This window comes from Equus asinus, chromosome 18 (assembly GCF_041296235.1).
Source record: "Equus asinus isolate D_3611 breed Donkey chromosome 18, EquAss-T2T_v2, whole genome shotgun sequence".
In the NCBI taxonomy this organism is placed as follows: Eukaryota; Metazoa; Chordata; class Mammalia; order Perissodactyla; family Equidae; genus Equus; species Equus asinus.
Genome location: NC_091807.1, coordinates 13,152,243 through 13,174,128, shown reverse-complemented (window position 1 = coordinate 13,174,128; position 21,886 = coordinate 13,152,243). Strand labels below are relative to the sequence as shown.

Sequence of the window (21,886 nt, the reverse complement as noted above, 5' to 3'; positions counted from 1 at the left end):
GTAGCGAACCTCTTAGAGTGGTACACAGACATGGTCTTTTTAAACACCTGAATTATATCTCACTTCTTGTAATTATTTTTATCCAATTTTCCTCTCCTCCACCTTTCTTATTTCCTCTTAAGTACAGTTAGACAACGGGGTGGTTCTAATCATAGCTATATTGGTTGCTTATTGGCCCTCAACTACAAACGCTGATAAAAACTCAGAATGACTGATGTCCACTGTTAATAACATTATACAGTCTCGCCCTTTTTAAAACTGCATCTATGTGACCAAAAATAATAATTTTAAAAGACTACGTATACTCTGCATAATGGTGGAAACATCTTGGGCACATACTCTGAGAGGACAAATTAACATCATTTATTCTGCAGGCTCAGTTCTTGGTTTATTTAAATAGTTCCTGCTATTTTGTAGGCAAAAGATATACTAGTAGATGTTTTAGAAATGTACTTTTTTACTCTGAACTCTAGAGATGCAAAAATATACTTTGTCATTGTAAATAGCTATTTTGAGGGAACTTACAGGTTATTAGAACCAGAAGGAAACCATACGTAATTAGGTAAGACTATACCTAAGTTTGTTTCCAAGAATATTGAATTTAAAAACTCACTCTTTATGTGAGTTTACATTTTTAAAATGGGAAATAAGAAATAAATGCCTAAGCTTTGATCAATTTTATTGGCAGCTTGAACAGCTAATGGGAGAACAATTAAAAGCAATTTGTGTTGCCCAAATTGCTTTACAAACCAAGTACTTGAAAAGATTAACTTTATTAAAATCATACTTTAGAAAAATATATATACAAGCATCTCTAATGCTACTATTAAAACCTCTAGTCACTGAAAATTATTTGGAACAGTGTCTCAATGACACTATTAAATGATCCTACATCCCACACAGACATAATAACAATAGGAGGTTGTGTATTTCTTAGTTGATCTCTGAGATGCCATCCATTGGGATACCAAATTATTCTTATAAAAACAACTCGTTAAATGACTTCTTGGTCTCAGAATTAAATTTTCTGAAAGAGGAGCCCCATTCCTCTTTCTGTGGATATACCTATGAACTAGAATTTCCTTTCTCATAAAATCAATGAAATGACGATCATCAGGTACCATGGGGTTCTACACATATTAATCATGAAATACTAAAAATAACCTGTGATCAAGGCATGGGATAAAACATAAGTCTATATTCATGATATCAGATATGAACACTCATATTTTTTTGTTTGAAATACACTAGAATAAAAATCCATATAAAGGGGGAAAGAAGAGTAAGAACTATAATCAATAAGAAACATTATCTCTTCTAGTAGTAAATTAGTGAAAGTATTAGTTTTATATGCTTACTACACATATGAGTCATGATAATATGAAATTTATTCTTATTCTTAAAGATAGTCTTCCCCAGTAACTTTTCCTTATCAAAAGGAAATATAGATGTCTCAGAATGAGCTTTTAAAATTATCTCTGCCAGGCCCAAATTATGATCATACAAACTCATAAAATTCTTTCTGATCACTCAATTGTTCCTCAGTGGAAATTTTAAGGTTGTTCAACTACTCTAGAATGAGGGTCTCCTGGAAAAGTATAACTTTGGATAAGCCTATTTATTCAGTATTCCATTCAGGCAATATATTAGAGTTCTACATGCCAGGCTCTTCTAGCAGCTGAGGATACAAAAATTGAATGACACAGGATCCTTTGCCTGGAGGAGCTCATAGTCTAGGCAGGGAGAAAGACATATCAACTGACTCATTTCAATGCAATATTGAAATTACTGTTTTGTGGGTATGGTCAAGCTAGTGTGTTATAAAAATGTGTGAGAAAATTAGGCAGAACATTCTCTACCCCACACCAAGGACTTAGCAATTCTTTTTAGTACCCCATAGACTGCAAATTTTGGAGAACACAGAGACAGTGAATTGCCAAGACACAGTGAGATTCGATAATGAGTTTCTTGTGCAGGAGTCATAAGCAAATGGGAATCAGAGCATGACTAAGAATGGCTGGGAATCCCCTGCCACTCCTTCTTTGAGAAGTTGGATCCAATTCCTCGGATCTGGGCTGACTTAGGGATTTGCTTGACCAAAATAATGTGGCTGAAGTAACATTCTGGGATTTCCTAGCCTAGTTCATGAAAAGACTTCTCCGAGCTTCCTGGAATGTTTACTCTGGGGAAATCCAGCTGCTATGAAAGAAGTTCACCTGCTCTGAAACCTCTGTGCTCAAGCTAACTATTTGGAGAGGCTATGGAGAGAGACAGACAGATTGATAGATATCTGGCCATTTTGCATCATCACAGCCCCGACATCAGGCCTGTAAGTTAAGAAGACATGATGGACGTGCCAGCACCAACACACATGGAGAAGAATCAAGGTAACCCAGCCAACAGCTGGAACCAAGGCCCCAGACGTATGTCTCCGTTTGAGCCGCTATAGCTATCTCCAGCTGTTCGAGCTACTCAGCTAAGGGCCCAATCATTATGGAGCAGAGAAAAATGATTCCTATCTGAAGTCCTGATCCACAAAGCCAAGAACATAATAAAATCATTGTTTCATTGTTTTATGCCACTAAGTTTTGACATGGTTAATTTTGCAGCAACAGATAACCAGAACAGGGCAGGAGAGGAGGATGCTGGTCGATGCATCTCTGATAGATTTCTGGCCACAGATGAGATAATCCTATTGTATATGCTTAAAAATAACTGTGATATATGGAGGTGAGGGGCAGAGGCAGGGTAAAAAGAGATCTGTTATCTTGTCTGTGGGAGGTTTTAATCCGGGAGACATTTAGCTTATCCTTCAATAGACACGGGAGCCAAATAGAGACTTGGGGGTGAAAAATGAGCAGTTTTCTGAGAGCAATGAAACCCCTTCTTGCCTCGGATTCTCTGACAGCATTCTCTCTTGGTTCTCCCCTCTCTGCAGTAGCCACTCCTTCTCACCACCCTTTGATAGATTTCCTTGTCTTCACCAACTTTACACATTGAAATATCTGATGGTTTTGTCTGTGGATATCTTTATTTCTCTTCACTCACACTAGGGTGATCTCATCCAGAACAATGCCTTGACATAGCCACTCTAATTTGGAACAGTTCCCAAATTTATCACTCCAGCCTTTATCTTTCCTAGCTCCAGACTTATCTAGACAATTGCTCACTCAACATTTTTACCTAGATGGCTGTCAGGGACCACTTCCTAGTTAAAGGATTCATTAGAAGGACTTTCAGGACTTAGCATATAGTCATACTCATGGCTATAATTTATTATAGGATACAAAATAAAATCAGCAAAGAGAAAAGGCGCATGAAGTGAAGTCCAGGGGAAAACAGGTACTCGTTTCCAAAAGTCCTCTCCCAGTAGAGTCACACAGAACATGTTTAATTCCAGCAACTAATTGTGGTGACATATGAAAAATGTTGTCTACCAGGCAAGCTTATTAGAGACTCAGCATCCAGGGCCAGCCTCTTCCTAAAACACGCCCAAATTCCAAACTCCCAGAAGGAAAGCAGGTATTCAGCATGGACCAAAGTGATTGTATAAACGGTTTGGACACAATGAGCCACTCTTAACAGTTAGGGTGGTGGGAACCCTCCCGAAATCCAAGTTCCAGTTGCCAGCCAAAGGTCATCCCTTGTAAGCAGGTCTTTCAAAGCACAGCAGTCAGGTCTGCTGTGTTGATTCTTTTCTGCACGATGGCAAATTTAGCAAGTCCAAAAGCAAACTCTACTCTCTACTCTTTCCTGAGCCTTCCAGATCTCAGCAAACAGTGCCTCATCTACCTTGCGACTTAAGCAAAAAACTCTGAAGGCATCCTTGATTTCTCGCATCCTCTCTCAACCTACATTCAATCTATCAGTGTATTATGTTGCCTCTACCTTTAGAGTACAGCCAGAATCTGACCACTTTCTAACACCTTCATTGCTACAACCTAGTTGAAACCACCATTGCCTTTGCCTGGATTACCTCAGTCTTCCAACTGGTGACCCTTCTTCCGCTCTTGCTCCTTGTTACCTTGTTTTTCGCATAGCAGCCAGAGTGATCCCTATAAAATTTGTCTCATCATACCAATTCCTGCTCAAAATCTTCCAAAGGCTTCCTTTCTAACACAGAATAAAAGTCAATATCCCATCCTATTCCATAAGGCCCTTCAAGATCTTTTTCGCCCCTGAACCTTTCTAAACTTAATCTGATTACTTTTCCTCTCAGCTTCTCTGCTCCAGCCTCACTTGCCTCCTGTGGATCTTGAAAGATACCAAGCATGCTCCTGCCTCATGGCTTTGCCCTTCCTGTTCTTCCTATTTGCAGCAGATATGGTCTTGGCTTCCTCCCTAACTTCCTTCAGGACTTTGCTCAAATGGTACCTTATCGCCAATGGCTTTCCTAGCCACCTTACAGAAAACATCAACTTCCATGTCCCCAGACTGGCATTTCCAACCCCCTTACCTGGCTATACATTTTTCCTTAACACTGATTATCTCAAAATATCATTTATATTTATTTATTTGTTTACTATTATCTCTCCCATCTAAGTGTCATCAGAGCAGAGACTTTGTGACTTTTGCTCTATCCTCACGGTCTACTTAGGACAGAGTTTAGTATGTAGTAGGTACACAGTAAATACTGGATAAATATACGCCTGGATATCATCTGGGGTTCAGATAATTTAGAATGAATTCTATTTTCATAAGTTAAATGGTTCTTAAAAACTCCAACAACTTGAAAATGTATTCAGTACAAAAAATATAATCATAGGTTAATAAAAAAACCAATGTTTCCTTCATATAACAGTTAGAGGTAGGGCAATGCTTCCTTAAAAAGGGAAGCACACAGTCAAGGGCTCCGATCATTGTCTGCCTGTAAACTTTTGCATATGGATATCAACGAAATACTACAAAAGTTCTTCAAATATTTACACTATATATTTACATACACATACATTTAATATTTATATTCATATTTACTTATTATCGCCCTGGCCAATAAAGTTCAACTCCCAGAAGACCATAGCTAAACAAAATAGTAAAGGTATGTATCATTTCATTTTCTAAATATATATTCAAGCCAGACTTCCTGGATTTGAATCATGACTCCGGCATTTTCTGACTATGTGGACTTATGCAAACTACCAAACCTCCCTGTCTGTTGCTGCATTGTAATAATGGCTGTAACAATACTTCCTATCTCATAGGATTGCTGTAAAGATCAAACAAGATGATTAAAATAAAAACTTTAGAGCAGTGTTTAGTACATGGTTGGCTTCAGTAAATACTGACTATATTATCATAATTTGCATTTGTATCACAGGCAACCCTAATAGAACGTCCATATCCTAAATTTTGTGTGCAATGAGGACCTTCCATACTCTTTTTTAGTACAAGTTTTATGATGGAACACTTACTTATCGTTTACCTGTGGGGAGGAAAAAAAACCAAGACTACAACTTACTTCATTATGAGTGGGCTAGTGAAGGATAAAATATCAGCAAGCACTTTGAACAAAGCAACTTGAATGAGGACAAACTTAAAGGTGTTCCACAATGCACAGAGCAGAGATGGTTTCCTGGTATGTGCCTCTTTATGAAAGGATGCCTATATAATGCAAGAAAATAAAAATGAGAAAATTGGACAGAACTAATACAAGTAAAAATGAACTATATATATAAACTAACCATAAAATTAGTAATATACTCCAAAGATAATAATGTAACAAGGGAGGAATAAATTCAGTTAAACTTGAAAACGTGACCCATATCATTGGTATGGTATCTCTACAGATCACTTGGTGTTACTTATACCATGTAGTATATATGAGCAAAGAAAGAGTTGTATTCTATTACTTTTGTGAATTTTGAAACTGTTTTATTAACATAATTAATTAATATAAATATAGTTTTCATTTTCAAATTATATTTTCTTTTGGGAAGTCTAAAGAAGACATATATGTGTACAGATATGACGCTGGATGTGGAGCACCTACTCTCCCTGCCCCATAAACTTTGGCCTTGGCCACCATATGATTTACTTTCACCAACAGACATGAGGCTCTGAGATATAGAAACCATCTTTGCCATGACAGTTGAGTAAAAGATATTGGTAGGAAGCCAAAGATACATACATATCAATACATTTGCTCCTGAATATTAAAGGGAAACGATGTTGAATAACTTGATGACAGAAATTAGCTGCAATAACAACCAATTGTGCTATGAAAATTGGTTGTCATTTCCCATGTTATACATTATTATATTAATACTATAAATATATTTTTATATTTATATAATTATAAATATATTTTATATATTTCTATATTATGTATTAATGATAATAATATCTCATATTTGGAACAAGTTTATCTAGTTTTAGGTAGTAATTAAGTACTTCGGATTTAATAATTACCTTTACTTTTTGCCTCTCTTGATTCCTTAAAACTTCCTTCCTCCATTGTTTTTCAAAGACGGGACATATAACGTAGGAGGAATCACTTTCATTTAGTTCAAAAAGATCCTCTCTTTCCAGAGGTTTCTTATAGCCTAAGATAATTATTCTAAAAATGAAAGAGTAAAATAAACAATTCAACAAAACCAATAATCAGGTTAGAAAATTTTTGCATGCATTTATTTCACTCCTTGATTTATAAATTATTGTATTGATTAGGGCACAATGACTAGACTGTATTTTGAAAAATCATACAACTTTATCCTGGGGTTCAACAAAGTGCAATAATCATTTGTAGCTTTTAGAAGGGCTCTTTAGACGTCTAATCATGTAGTGAAACCCTCATCTCATATTGGAGGCACCCACCTACCCTATCTCCCTTACTGAAATTTAAATAGCTAGCTTTCACAGTAAAGTATTCACCTCAAAACCCATATTTGCTTTTTAGGCTTGTTTCAGAGGAGAAACGGATGCAACCTCTGCATCTGCAACTTCTCCTATTCCACTCGAACTTTATATACCCTTTGCCACTTGACTTTACAGACCGTCCAACTAGATGTGGATTGTCCAACCGTCTCTGCCCTGTAAACTTTGGCCATGGCCAAATCACCTATTTTGACCAATAGAATATGAGGTGATGTGACAGCGCCATCTCCAAGCTGATGGCTTAAGAAGCATGGCAAGTTACTGCCAGTCTGTGGGTGCTTCTACTCTCTTCCATTCAAAGAGCTCGCCCCAGGGGACATTGTGAATAGTTATGCAAGAACAAGGCATCCAAACTGGGACTGTCCCAGGCAAACTAAGATGCATGGTCTAGTTATACCACAAAGGCATCTGTGGCAGACAATGAATTATACTTACCTTATAGTCATCCTCTGCCCCATCATCTTCCTCCGAACAGGAGTCTGATATTTATTCAGTTGAAAATCTCTTAAACTCAGGGTAACTCCTTATTGGAGCCACAGAGTTATGAATTATGATTGGCCTAAACCCAGTCCTGCTAATCTCATTATCTTTTGCTTGGCCTTAATAATAAACTCAGTTATGGCTAAGGATATCTAAAAGAAATCTGCTGAAGAGAACTTTCTTTTTCAAAAGAAGGCACAAAGCAGGGGCTGGCCTTGTGGCCTAATGGTTAAGTTTGGTGCACTCTGTTTCAGTGGCATGGGTTCGGTTCCCAGGCTTGGACCTAAACCACTTGTCAGCAGCCATGCTGTGGCGGTGACCCACATACAAAATAGAGGAAGACTGGCACAGATGTCAGCTCAGGGCCACTCTTACTCAAGTGAAAATAGAAGGATTAGTAACAGATGTTTGCTCAGTGTGAATCTTCCTCAGCAAAAAAAAAAAGAAAGAAAGAAAAGAAGGCACAAAACATCAAAAGGTAAAAACATTTTGCCTCCCTTTTCCTTCCCTTCCTCTTTCCTGCCTGTACTGAAGACATAATGCTCTGAGAGAAGCCATCTTTGCCAGCATAGGTGGAAAGACAAATAATAAAGATAGGAAGTGGAAAGATAGAAAAAGCCTGGACCCTTTAGAACATTTCTGAGGTAGTTTGTGGACCTATTCCCAGTCTTCTTCACAACAACAAGAAAATAAACACCTACTTGTTTAAGCTATTATTATTTGGCAATTCTGTTACTTGAAGTCAAACATAGTCCTAAGTGATGTAGTTCATACACTCAGTTTATGAGCTTGGTGACATGACTTGTTCAGTAAGAAATTAAATCCACGTTCTGACTCTGTAGCTTCAGTTCTTTCCATTATAAAGTACATCAGTCCAAGAGACCAAACCAAAGTATTCCACCACTCCAAACTGGGACCGCTTCCATTGTCATTGTTACTGAAGAATCTCAGTTGATTGACCCTGAGATGGATTTAAATCCTGTGGTAACTGGAGTCTGTACTGGATTCAATTTTACTTTTATTATACAACCTAGCATCATATTACAATTCACATTTAACAAAAAGGCTTAAACACAATAACGACCTTCAGTAATCCCGTTTCTGTTGGCTAAAATATGCTGGACATTTTCCTGTAGTGCACTTTTAAAAACATATTAAGCAATAAACTACTTTTATGTCATATTAAGTCCTTCCATTTCATTCCATAAAATAAATATTCATTTTCAAAATAAGATTGCATTGATTTTCACAAAAGCATTTTTGATAACATTTACTGCCTCAGCATTTTGAGTTGGAACTGTGCAAAACTCAGCGGTTTTGGTTCATGGGGATAAGTGACCCCTGGCTTTCCTGCTGAGTCTCCAAATAATGCGGCATCTGAAAGTGACACTTAAGCTGAATTGAGAGTGATGCACACGGCTGGGTTGTTTAATTACTGTGACTTCCTTTTTCCCAGGTGTGCTCTCTCCGCCCCTTTTGCTGTCTTCTGGTAGATTTAAATACTCTCATCACAGGAGCTGGTCTCCCCTTCACATATAAGAGTCTAGGAAAAGGGGAAGCTTCTTTAAAACAAATGTTGAGGCAGCTTTTGGGGAAGGAATTAGGATCAACAGTTGACCCTCCCAATCAATGAAATATAGAACGCACCAGGTCCCATAAATTAGAGGACTTTATTCCTAAAGCAATAATGAGGTTCATACACGCATCTTGTATTTTTCAGATTGATATTATTTTTCAAAGAAGATTCACTTAATTTGATCCTCACAACTCTCTGGAGGCAGAGCAGTATTAATTTCCCATTTTCGCAGGTGGTTAAACATGCCAGGAACTCCGGAGACTGGTCACAGACTTTTAAATGGGACACAAACCAGTGCTAACTTAACCAAAGGCAGACAATGCCTTTAAGTGTACTGTTTCCACTCTGTTTTCAATTTCATCTCAGAGGGAATTTTGAGTATATTTAACACGAACAAGTGTGCGTAAGTATCTCATCTAACTAATTTAGGAGGAGCAGAACATTGGCAGTTGGCTAGGAAGATGAGATGAAATGGAAGTTTTATAGATGAGTAATATCTGAATACTTGGAAAGTATGGATATACAGTAGCATTATCAATTTGATTAATATTAATCACCTTTTTAAACATTTCTGGTCAGGGGTGATTGTGTTAAGAGAAAAGGCAAGAAGTCAATCTGTCTAAAACTCATAGGATAGGACAAAGTCAGGTAATGTACAATTTTTATTAATATGTGAGGAAAAGGTAAGGCAGATTGAATAGTGTATCCCTGGTTAAAATAATGGTTCAACTGTGACCTACAAAAACTCTAACTAGATTTTTCCATGTATGTCAAGGGGATTATTCTATGACCATGATTATTACACACTGATGACAGATTATATTTGCTGATAAAGGCTTTGTAATTATTCGATCATCAAAACAATCTAGACAGCTACCGCCTTAGGAATTAAGGCTCATAAGCATATAATTTCCTAATTATTTGTATCATCTGAGCACATTTTAATTGAATTATTCATATAATTATGGGAGCTTGAATTTGGCCTAGGAAATAATTTCTGACTTAATTCTGTAACTGAAAAAACAGATCTGAGAATACAATGAACCACTGTCTCCACAGTGACAGTCTCTTAAACAATAGCCATGCTGCATCTGCAATTGTTTAACCACCAGATAAGAAATCAAATTAGACTCAAGTCAATGCCAGCTCCAGACATTAGCATGTTATGAAAATATTTCCTATCTAGTTCTGAGATGTTAAAGTTAAACAGAAAATAAATGTGATATTCAACAAGTATAGCTTATTGGTTTGTTTGATTGATATAAGATATAGACTTCAAGATATGGAGCTGCCATACTTTAAAATTTGCTATGCCTTATCTTGCTTATTGAATTTAATTTCAGCTCCTTACTTTAGGCCTTCTAAAATGGTGTTTATAATATTTAATATAAATGCATATAGCTTTTATAGTTTGATAATTAAAGTTTTAAAAGTAAATTTACTTAAAATTAATTTTATTTGCATTATTTAAATTCTATGATATCCTATGACTTAGAAACGACAGTGAAATTTTTAAAGTCAGAGTAGATATCACTCTTTCTCTCAGCTCACGGATGAAACAGGATTCAGGTTTGGAAAACATACCTATACATACATGAATTTAAAAAAATCAAAATCATTAACTATAAATAGCCCATATTTACATAAAATCTATTTAAACTTTCTTTTTTCTAGTGTGTAACTTAATGTAGCAGATTAGTGTAAAATTTTTGCTATCCTTTTTAAGTGATTCCTAGATTTGTGTAACTTGGAATTCTTATCATAATTAACCTCTTCTGCCTAATTATTTGCTCACCATGTATATCAGTTTTCTCCTTAACTGCTTTCATAAAAATCACCAATGATCTTTATGTTGCCAAATTCAATGGAGAATACTCAGTTCTTATTTTAATTTACCCCTTTTCAGGATTTGGCCCTGTTGACCACTTTATTTTTCTCCTTTTCTGACAATTTCCTTAGCTTTCAATCATACTCTTTGCTTGGTTTTTCTCATACATTCTGAATGCCTTGACTTGGCTTCCCTTGCAGACTCACCACTTCTCACTGTTTAAATATTGAGGCTTCCCAATGTTCCACTGATTTGTCCTATTCAGAAGACTTGCTTTCTGGCTGATCTCATTCGTACTCACGTCTTCAACCTCTGACCTACAGTCAATGACTCCCAAATCCATATCCATAGGCCAAAGGTTTATCCGAACCCCGAGATCTACATATCCAAACACATGATTCTTCACGGTGATGAGTTACAGGCATCTCAACTGAAGCTACCCCAAAGTGAACGCAAATAATTTTTCACCACACCTGAACCTCACAGTTATCAGAGCCACAAACTGAGATTTATTCTACACCTTTCCCAGGTCCTCAACTTCCTTATCTAATCGACTCTCTCTCTTACACAGCTCTTGAATATGCTCGTTCCTCTTCATCATCTTCATCATTACCATAGTTCAGAGTGTAGCCATAACTCTCCCAGAATACCCAATGAGCCTCCTACCCACTTTCTCTGTCTCCATTTCCCTCTCATCCATACCGTATCCCCACAATTGCAAAGGAGATTTTCTGAAGTGCAAAAATGATGATGTCACTTTCTATTTAACAGTCTTCAGGGGCTTCTCCTTCCCTTCAGGTTATCCTAGAGAACGCTTCAAGATCTGCCCTTCTGGCTTCACCTCTTGCCACACCAACACTCTGCGGCGTGTGGGAGGGTCAGTTCTCTCTGGCCTCTGTGGTTTGCATGTGGTATTTGCTCAACTCAGAATGCCACCTGACTCACTCCTGAACATCTTTAAATGTTGCATGAAAACATTAATTACTTGAGAAAACTTGTTTAGGTGATTCTCCTGAAAACTGTGTTTGTCTATCATCCTTATATTGCCTTCTGCCTTTTTGGGTAATTGATAGTGTATTAATCTTTCTAATTCTACCACGAATTCCTAGAAGGTAGGAACTAGCTCATTTATCTCTATATTTTTAAAGGTTAGCATAACGCAGGGCACCTCGTATGTAATCAACCATTTTTTTTTTTAAGGATTCATATACTCTTGAGAACATATCTATAGATCAAATTGGGCAATTTTGTTTCTACCAACTATAGAGTAAGGGGCATAAATTTAAGATGATAAATTAAAATGATAAATTTAGTTTCATATTATTGGAAACTTTCTGTTATGGGGAAAAGAAACACATTTTTAAAGAAAGCTTCTGAATTTATAAAATTAGAAAAAATCAAATCTTCTCATTTAATATGATTTAATTCCTGTATCAAAGCCCATCTTATGTGTGAGTTATTCTGTGAGATACACAACATTATACATCTTATAAAAATGCTTGTGTGTCTGTGTGTGCTTTAATAGCAGTGTATATAAGTATATATGGAAGCATTCCTAGTAAAGAGTAGAATTACAAAGGGGAAAAAAGGGAGAAACGTGGACTCAAAAGAAACTCACTTCTAACCCCAAGTTGGTGTGTTCCTACCTGGGTGTCAATGGACAGGTTACTCCCTCTGCCTGAGCCTCAATTTTCTCACCTATAATGCCTGTCTCATAGGGCTTGGGGCGGGGGGGAATGAAATACAGTGATATATAGAAAGTGGGTAGCAGATACTTGATGCTAAAAAAAAATAATCATCCCTCTGCCCCTCCCTAGTGCTAACAGGGATACAAATCCTTTAAAGGGACAGCCATATGATATGGAGCTTAGTAGTCTCATCTGTGCAACTATATAGTATGCTATTACTTCTGACTCTTCTGTAACAAATAATATGAGAAAAATCTTTACAAAGTCCCTTTGTAAAAATATTCATACTTAGATTAAAGATGAAACATGTAAATGTCATTTCCCTTGGAATCTTCCTCAGGCTGGTCCGCTACAGACAAATTAGTAAAATTCCTACCTGCTAAACCAGGAATATGTCATCTTACTGAAGAACGAGGCACTTTTCTCCGGACTGCACTTCTGCAAAGAAAAAATATAACAAGTGGTGTATGAAGAAATGCCTTTAATTTACATTTGAAATATCTTTGTCAGCAGGTGGAAAAGTAAACATGAAACATATTTTTAGAATAATTATTCTACTAAGTTATAGCTCTGTGGATATCATAATCCTTAAAGAATACAGTTAAGATATTCTTAGATAGTGGTTGGACTAGAGAAATTTTAAGATTTCTCCCAACATTCTGACTCTGTTTACATAGCAAAAAACCATGTAGAAAAGGAAAATCATTTGTAAAATCCCCCTCTCTCTCTTTATATTATGTATAATATATATATATTATATATATAGTATAGTTCCTTGAATTTATTAGCACATAATGGTTGTTTACCAAATTAATACAATTATATGACAATATATATGCATGTATTTATACATACATAATTTAGCTTATACTTATATATATGTATAAATATTTTAGTTGTTAAATTAAATATAGTTTGTCTATTTTCTGAAAAATAGAAAACTAAGAGACTACAATAGGTATTTGGTTTTCTTACTTCTGTATAAGTGTTTAATTACACATTTTTGTATAAATATATAAATTACATATTTATCACAATTACATATTATTTGGGGAGGTTATAACATTTCCATAAAATTCTTCCCATTGACCTGGTCAGTTCAACCAAAAGAAGAGGAGTTTAAAAAGGGAAGGCCTCAGAAGCAATCATTTTACATTTTTAGAATCAGTATTAATCTCTTTGCATTTTACAAAGAAAACTGATGGGGGCCAGCCCCGTGGCCACGTGGTTAAGTTCACACTTCCGTGGCCCAGGGTTCCACTGGTTCGGATTCCGGGCGCTGACATGGCACCGCTCATCAGGCCACACTGAGGTGGCGTCCCACATGCCACAACTAGAAGGACCCACAACTAAAATATACAACTATGTACTGGGGGGATTTGGGGAGAAAAATCAGAAAGCAAAAAAAAAGAAAGAGGAAAAGAAAATTGGCAACAGTTGTTAGCTCAGGTGCCAATCTTTAAAAAAAAAGAAAAAAAGAAAAAGAAAACTGATCATCATGTTAAATTGCATTCTTAGAAAGTGTCCCACATGGAACAACTTTTGCATTGATCTTCTCTAACCCAGTTCTGATTTCATATTCAAACTTAAAAAGTGTTTACCACATTTTTAAAAATTCTGATCCTAGAAGGAATGAGTGAAACAAAATTCCATCCTGTGTAGTAAAATGGCCTAAGTATAGAGGAGAAAACATGACCTCAGATCTGTTCTTTGAGTTAAAGAAGATGATATACTATAAATCATTGAAGATACATATAATTTACCAAAATGGTGTTTTCCTTATATGCTTATTGCAGGAAGTAAATGCAATCACAAATGTAACACATTTATTACATCTTTGGCTCAAACTAACCACTCAAACATGTGAACTATGATATCATCATCACCATTGTTACCAAACATATTATTTGGAAAACAAGTGCACAAGTTATTGGGGAAAATGTTCTGAAAACTCTCTAATTAATTTGGAGGACACATTTTATTACATACATTCAAATTTCACAGGAAGTTGCCAATCTGATGATTTGTCACCAATGAAAGGATCTTATTTACATGGTAAATACATATATTTCTGTGGCAGACTGCAAATGGCTACAAGTTCGTTGCAGCTTTTTCCATCAGAAAGTAGAGTCTATTTCCCACCCCTTGAAACTGGGCTGGTGTTGTTTCTTGTTTTGATGGAGAGAGTGAGAATGCAACAGGAGTGACTTTGAGAGAGCTTGGATTCTAAGCTTCAAGAGGCTTGTTATGCTTGGAACCCTGAGGACACGATATGTCTGAGCCTGAGCTAGCCTCCTGGAGGATAACAGACCACAAGGAAGAGAACTACAGTGCTCATCCGACAGTCCATCATCCTGGCAACAGCTTGAAAACTGCCAGACGTATGAGTAAATCAGTCCTAGATTATCCAGCCACCAGCCAACTCTCCAGCTGATTGTAGATGTTTAAGAGAACTCAACAGAGATAGGCCAAGCTGACCCAGAGCAGAACATGATCCAGCTGACCCAGAGAATCGAGAGCTAAATAAAAATGGTGTTTTCAGGGCCTAAGTCTTGCAGAGCTGCTAGAGAGGGTTACTTTGGCAGACTAAGAACTCAGGATTTGACTTAACATTCCCTCTCTGTTCATTTTCCACGTGAAAGCATCTCATATGAGGCCCTTTGAGTCCTCTGGTAAATAGCCTTCTTAGATGTGGGCCAAGCATCTTACATGCATTTATCACAGCAAATTCCAAGCGTCATATCTCCCAGAAGGAATAGCAGGAAGGTAAAAAATCTGGAGAAGGTAATTTGTCCTTACCAAGCACCAAGAATGTATAAATAACTTCTCAGCAAATAAGTAATTACTGAATTCATAGCATAGGTCTTGCTGAGTTCATTATTTATATATTGCTGTAAAGCAACAACTACGCAGACAAACAGAACATGATAATTCTGAGAGTATCTTTCAGCATTCTAATTTACTTCCATCTTCTCCATTAATCCCTCAATCCTTCCAAAGTAGCTATTCTCAGTCTGACAGTACTACTAGTCTGCAGACCTAATTGACTCCAAATGAGTTTCTCACTTCCCTTGTCTCCCGAAGCCCACTACAGGCCTTTGTTTTCTAAGCCATTTTATTCTCTACTGTACTTATCTTGGGCATATAGTAGGCATCCTGTAAATATCCTAACATTGCTAACTTAAGAGCAATTTTCACTGGTTATTTCTGAATTATGGTGGAAGAGCAGGCAGTATTTAGACCATGGGACTACAGCATAGCCAGGGGCCAAGATTTAGTAAAGTGTATTGCTCTCAGTCTTCCTTGGGATCAACCTTGAGATGCAGCCTCGTGAAGATACAGTTCGTGTAACTGCTACATTTAACAGTAGCTCATAACCTCTAACTTCAGGGGCTTCCTTTGTGAGTATTCAGGGAGAGTTCCGAGAATAGTGGAGGAAGTTATGGGAAAATAAAAGTACAAGGTCATGGAGAAGGGAAAACATTTAGAAATCAAAAAGATCTTATGTTTCTTAATCACTTATTATTTGCCAGATTCTGTATGAAGCGTATTGCCTCGTTAAGTATAACATATCTTTGCAGTACGATCATGTCATCTTCATTTTGCAGATGAGGAAACTAAGACCTAGAGTTTAAGAAACTTGCCCAAGATCCTCCAGCTAAGAAGTATAGGAGAGAGCCAGCCCTAATGGCCTAATGGTTACAGTTTGGTGCTCTCACCGTTTTGGCAGGCTGGGTTCGTTTCCTGGCCACAGAATCACACCACTCATCTGTCAGTTGCCATGCTGTGCTGGCAGCTCACACAGAAGAACTAGAAGGACCTACAACTAGGATATATAATCATGCACTGGGGCTCTGGGCATGAAAAAAAAAGGTATGAGAGACTGGATCTAATCCAGTTAGTTCATTCTATCTTCCAGTCATAATTCCACACTCTCAACTCTGCTACATGCTGTCTGCTGCTCCTCAGAGAGATCTTTCCCCTGCCCACTTCCTTCTACTCCACTTCAGGCTAACTCCTCCTCCTGCTTCAGTCCTATTCTGGATTTACTGCCTTGGGCAATTCCTCTCCTCCCACCCCAGCCTCCAAGGCTCAGATTCTTGTTCTGTGTTAACAGAGCAATCTCCACATATTCCTCAGGGGGGATTTAAGGACTCCTTCAGGTGGGCCCTCACTGAATTTACCCTCCTCTGTACCCAACTGTCTTTTTTTTTTAGATTGGCACCTGGGCTAACAACTGTTGCCAATCTTTTTTTTTTTTTTTCTGCTTTATCTCCCCAAACCCCCCCCGTACACAGTTGTATATCTTATATATCTTAGTTGCAGGTCCTTCTTAGTTGTGCTATGTGGGACGCCGCCTCAACGTGGCCTGACGAGCAGTGCCATGTCCGCGCCCAGGATCCGAACCCTGGGCCCCCACAGCGGAACGCGTGAACTTAACCACTCGGCCACAGAGCTGGCCCCTGTGTACCCAACTGTCTTATCATTTGCTGACAGGTGCTTCTGTCCTACTAGACTTAGTTCCTCTGGAGGACAGAAACTATATTTGATTTGTCTTTGTATTTCCAGTTTTAGCCAGGGCCTAGCTCATGTTTTGGATGAATAAATGAATGAATGGATGGATGATAATCACTCCCAACAAAAAATATTTAGAAGCACTATATTCACAGTCACCACACCAGCCCAAGAAACTCAACCTGAAAGTCATGCTCTTAGCTTATAAATTAGATGGGGACTTTTATCTGAGATCTATCATGTCAAAAATATAGATTTAGCAATGAAATGTCATCATACAAGTTTTTCTATATGCTTTGAAGCCATCAATTTTTTAAAATTTGGCATCATAGAAGTAACAAATAGAAAATGCAGTTAAAAAGAATATTTTCAGTCCTGTCTAAATGGATTCCTGGTCCATGAAGCTATCTAGGTTGAATAACAGTCAAGGTAATAAACATTGTTGGAATCCTAGAGGAAGAGCTGATTGAAATTTTGAGTAAGGAAATTGTCTAAGTTTTATCATTTCTCTCCCCAAAAGCTTGTAATTGACTGCCGTTGGCCACTTCGGCAGTTACACTAATCTTGTTAAACCAGTTTGCATGACAACGTCTGCCTTCTCTACTGCAAAGTAAAAAAAGTGTGTTGTCTTGATGGAGCTCATTCACAGTTTCCAGGAACTTACTCAGCATCTGTATTTTAAAGACTTTTAAAAGAGTGTATTACATATAATTTGACTCACTTTTAAAGAAATTTACAGTTTCATTTTATGTGATCAGAAGAATAGCTTTCGTATTATGTGACACTTGGAGTTACTAACAAAACCTATGGTTAGAACAAAGTCCCCAGACTCTGAAATTCTTCTTTTTGTCTTTTTTAGAATTACAGAACTACTAATGGTCAGAGCTATTTTTAAGCTCGTCTTGTGTAGTGATGAGAAGGAAAACAAATGGAACTTTTGTTAGAGAAATGATCCTACTACACAGCTGAGCGCTCATTTCCCTGTACTACTGCCTTAGCACGTGACTCCTATTGTGGAAGAAGCATGTGATACAGCAGGGGGCCAGAGCAAGGCGCGGTTAAGTGTCTGCAGTTTTTGGATTTGCCCCAGACTTCGGTGTCCCAATCCCACGTCAGTTAACAGAGTATTATTTATCCTGCATCTCTCCTGCGGTTTTAAGGGGCTCAAGCACTGGTTGTCAGGTCCATTCATTCTTTTCTCAAATGTTTGTTTCTGTTTACGGGGGAGTTACTTATCCCTTCAAACAAAAAAGCCTCTTTCTCTGCTCCAGGAGCCACCTTGACTGAGACAGCGATGAGTGATGGCGTAGGTTTCACACCATCCTGGGGACTAATCTCAGCTCTCACGATCTAGTGTGTGTGCACGCGCGCCCGCGCGAGTGCGTGTATGATTACTATTAAACAAGGATCTAAGACATCAGTTCAAGGTTCAGGGTCTGAACGAACAGTCAGCTCTCCCCGCTTCCCTTTCCCCGCCCAGAGCGGCGAGAAGACCGCCCCGCCTCTCCCCCCAGGACCAATGAGCTTTACCTGCGCCTCGGGCCCCCCGGGGACCCGCTGATAGGAGCTGCTGGCGCCCCACCTCCGCAGGATGGAAAACATGGTCCTCGCGGGCGCCAGGAGAAGTGAGGCGGAGAGAGGTGCCGCGGCTGTCACCTCTCTTAGCAGTGAACTGTCTGTCCCGCGCCTGGAAGGTGGGACGACGCGCGCACTCAGCCCTGGCTGAGTCAGCTGTCACCCTGCCCTCAGCTGGCCCTTCCCGCGAGCGCCCCGGGCGGGGGAGGGAAGGAGGGATATGGAGGAAGGGGAGGAAGGAGAAGAGGAGGGACCTTATTTAGAGTCTGAGGATCCCTGCCTTTTGGGGCAGCTTGCGCTTGACTCAGTAGTTCTCAACTCTTCAATTTCCAGGGCTGCTCTGTTAGAAAATCTGTGTCCCTTTATGATAGACGCACAAAGCTCTTTGCTCCCTAGGATGAGATTTATATAATTGCGGACAGAATGTTACAGTTCTCTCCTACAGAAAACTAAGGACAACAGGTGTCGGTATAATTTTACAGAGCAGAATTTTATTGCAATGGCTTTGAAATCAGAGGCTAATGAAATACTTCCCTTAGTATTAGAAAACCCTAACAGTATATGGAATCTAAATTTTACTCTTCAAATTCACTATAAAGCAATATAATAAATGAAAAACTTCATAGTAACTAGCATTAGCAAATAACTAAATAAGATACATGACATATAAAGGGGAATATGAACATTAAGGATGGCCTTTTGACTTTTAATAAATATTGGTGACTCGTGAACATTGTATAAAGAAGTACTGGTGTGTGCAACGTCACTTTGAAGATCTGCTGATCCATGAGATGTGTCATTGGTCTGATGAAATATTTTGTTTCAATCTACTTAGAACCTGAAGCAACAGAAAAGGGAATAATTTTAGGAGTTTTGAATAACAAGAATAAGGATAAGGCAATGTGATAATTTTACAAGGATGGGTGTTAAGTTTCAAGACCAAGGAAAATTCTGTTTGCTTCTTGAAATTAATGTTAGTGGTAGATGGAAGAATTGAGGATTTAGGACAAGAGAAGGCCAGCTTGCTGGAGAAAGAAACTGAAAGATGATACCTGGGGAAGTTTTGGCCTGCCCATAGGAAGGGTCAAACTGAGGAATCAGACAACTTCTACATAAGGATTAGACCAAATGTTACCTCATGGAATTTAAGTACTGGAAAATATTTAGAACACAATTTATTTGGCTTGCTTCCTCTCTTTAAACCATATTTGTCTGGCCCTATGCAAAGAGAAAGTTGTGGATTTCACTTTAAAATGTATCTTTGAAGAATTGAGGTCACAGCTCAGGAGTTAGAAACTCTGTCTCATGTCTTCTAGAACTTTCCTCAAGCTCACATACCAGTTTGGGGACCATGTCCTATTCAGCAGCCTCAGCCTGAGGGGCCCTCTCCCCATCTGCACTTTTGAACTAGTCACTCTGGATTCCATGAAGAAAAGGCTAGGTCTTCTTGTAGACATAGTCCTTGGTTTTTCGGATATAGTTACAAGGAAAGAAGGAAGTTTGAACCTATGGCATAGAGGAGGAAGCCAGGAAGAAGAAAGGCCTAAAAATAGCTCAGGCTCTAAACTCAACCTTTGCCTTCCTTCCTCCTCTTGGAAGCAATCCCCTCAGGAAAGGTTGGTTCTAGCAACTGGAAGCAGGCAGATTTCTACAAATACTCAGTTCTAAAAAGACACCCAGCTCCTCGACTGGTGGGAGGAGAGAGGAATCATGAAGGCAACTGAGTAAGAGTTAGAGAGGGCTGGCTCTCTAGTGTTGGGAAATTGGAGTGATGGTGCCCCCACCCAAAGGGATTGAGGGAAAAATCTCTTGGAGCCCTACAAAATTACATTTTAATGTGAAGTTTCTCCATCCTGAAGGAGGTACAAAATAAGACTGTGCTACTGGGAGGGAAGGCATGAAGGTTTTTAAAGAAAGAAATTACAGTTTCCATTGCTTCAATGCTTAGTTGAGGAAAACTCAGTGAAATGTTCAGATTTGCCTAGGGAAAGGAAGATATAAAATAAAATGACCTTGACATAAGCAAAACCTTATCACAAAGTTAGCTTTCTGACTCACTGAATTCTCATGCTAGCTGAAATATGAAATAAACATTTCCTTTTCCAGGAAAAAGAAAATCATGGCGAAGTAGAATAAAAGGGCTTATGGATTTAGTGATGCGTGGAGCATATTTTATGTTGCAATATTCAATTTTTTAGGTTGCTGGAAAGATTCATTGTGAGGGTTTATATGTATCCATGGATTCTGTTCTGCTTTACAAGCCTGCAGCTTCTGCAGCTCACCCTTTCTTGCTGAGAAGAGCCTCATAGATCGAGGTCAGACTCTATGAGTCTGATGAGAAGTAAGGCTGAAAGAGCGAGCTGCCTGTTTCCCATAGTTATCTGGACGTAGGGTTGTCACCATGGCAGAGAGGGGAAAATTCTTTTCTTTGAGATGATTTCAGGCTGTATCTTTATGGCGGTGGGGGATGGAATAGATGCTATTTTCATTGTTCTTGTTAACCTTGGTATTAAAAATTGAATTAACAATACTATTCAATTCATGGCATACTATCATCATTTTGTGAAGGACCATTCTTACTTTATTTTATTATGTTTTCCCATTGATTTATTTTCCAGTCCATTTTTCCCCACCATAAGTCACTTATCTAGAGTAACAAATAGGTATCTTTTCAATCTAACTTCTATACATTTATTTATTTATTTATTTCCTGCTTTATCTCCCCAAACCCCCCCGTACACAGTTGTATATCTTAGTTGCAGGACCTTCTGGTTGTGGGTATACATTTATTAAGATACTTCTTTATCCTGGAAAACTATATGGTGCTGTTTTATGTGTATTAAAAATTTGTACAATTGGTATTTTCCTGTAGTCATTGCAACACAATTCCCTTCCTTCCTCTGTGTTTTGTAACTTTACATTATTTGTAGAGCATCTACCCATGTAAGGTTGCACAACACTCACCCATTGTTGGTGACTGCTGCACGGTGCTTTGTTCTATGCAAAGACCACAATTTCCAGGAACTTGAATGTGACTAAGCACATAGACCCTAAGGTAACACTTTGGGTTTAAATCTGGCACCATTATTTACCAGCCAGTCATTAACATCTCAGAGCTCACTTTCCCATCTATAAAATAGAACAGTAGTGCCTTCCTCACAGGTTTGTTGTAAGGATTACATGATTCGATCATGTAATAAGTAAAACATTTAGAACAGTAAGGGCATGTGGTAAATATTGCATAAATTACGCTGATGCGTATTACTTACCTGGTCACATAGTGCTGTGAGAAATCTCTCTCTTCAAGGACTGAGGTGTGCATTTCTCTTTGATCAAGCCTTCTCATTTTTT

The 21,886-nt window shown here is 38.1% G+C and overlaps 1 protein-coding gene across 1 annotated transcript in view; it reads right to left on the bottom strand.

Annotated features, from left to right (window-relative positions):
• The window catches only part of LOC106848022 (multidrug resistance-associated protein 1-like), an 82,059-nt gene extending 63,327 nt beyond the window's left edge, over positions 1-18,732 (bottom strand). Inside the window, exons 1-4 of the mRNA XM_014867647.3 lie at positions 18,491-18,732; positions 12,822-12,883; positions 6,409-6,556; positions 5,459-5,601 (exon numbers count right to left, since the gene is read on the bottom strand). Coding sequence (XP_014723133.2) covers positions 5,459-5,601; positions 6,409-6,556; positions 12,822-12,883; positions 18,491-18,562 — 425 coding nt within the window. The 5' untranslated portion in view covers positions 18,563-18,732. The remainder of the gene's footprint in view (positions 1-5,458; positions 5,602-6,408; positions 6,557-12,821; positions 12,884-18,490) is intronic.
• Positions 18,733-21,886: the final 3,154 nt, after the last annotated feature.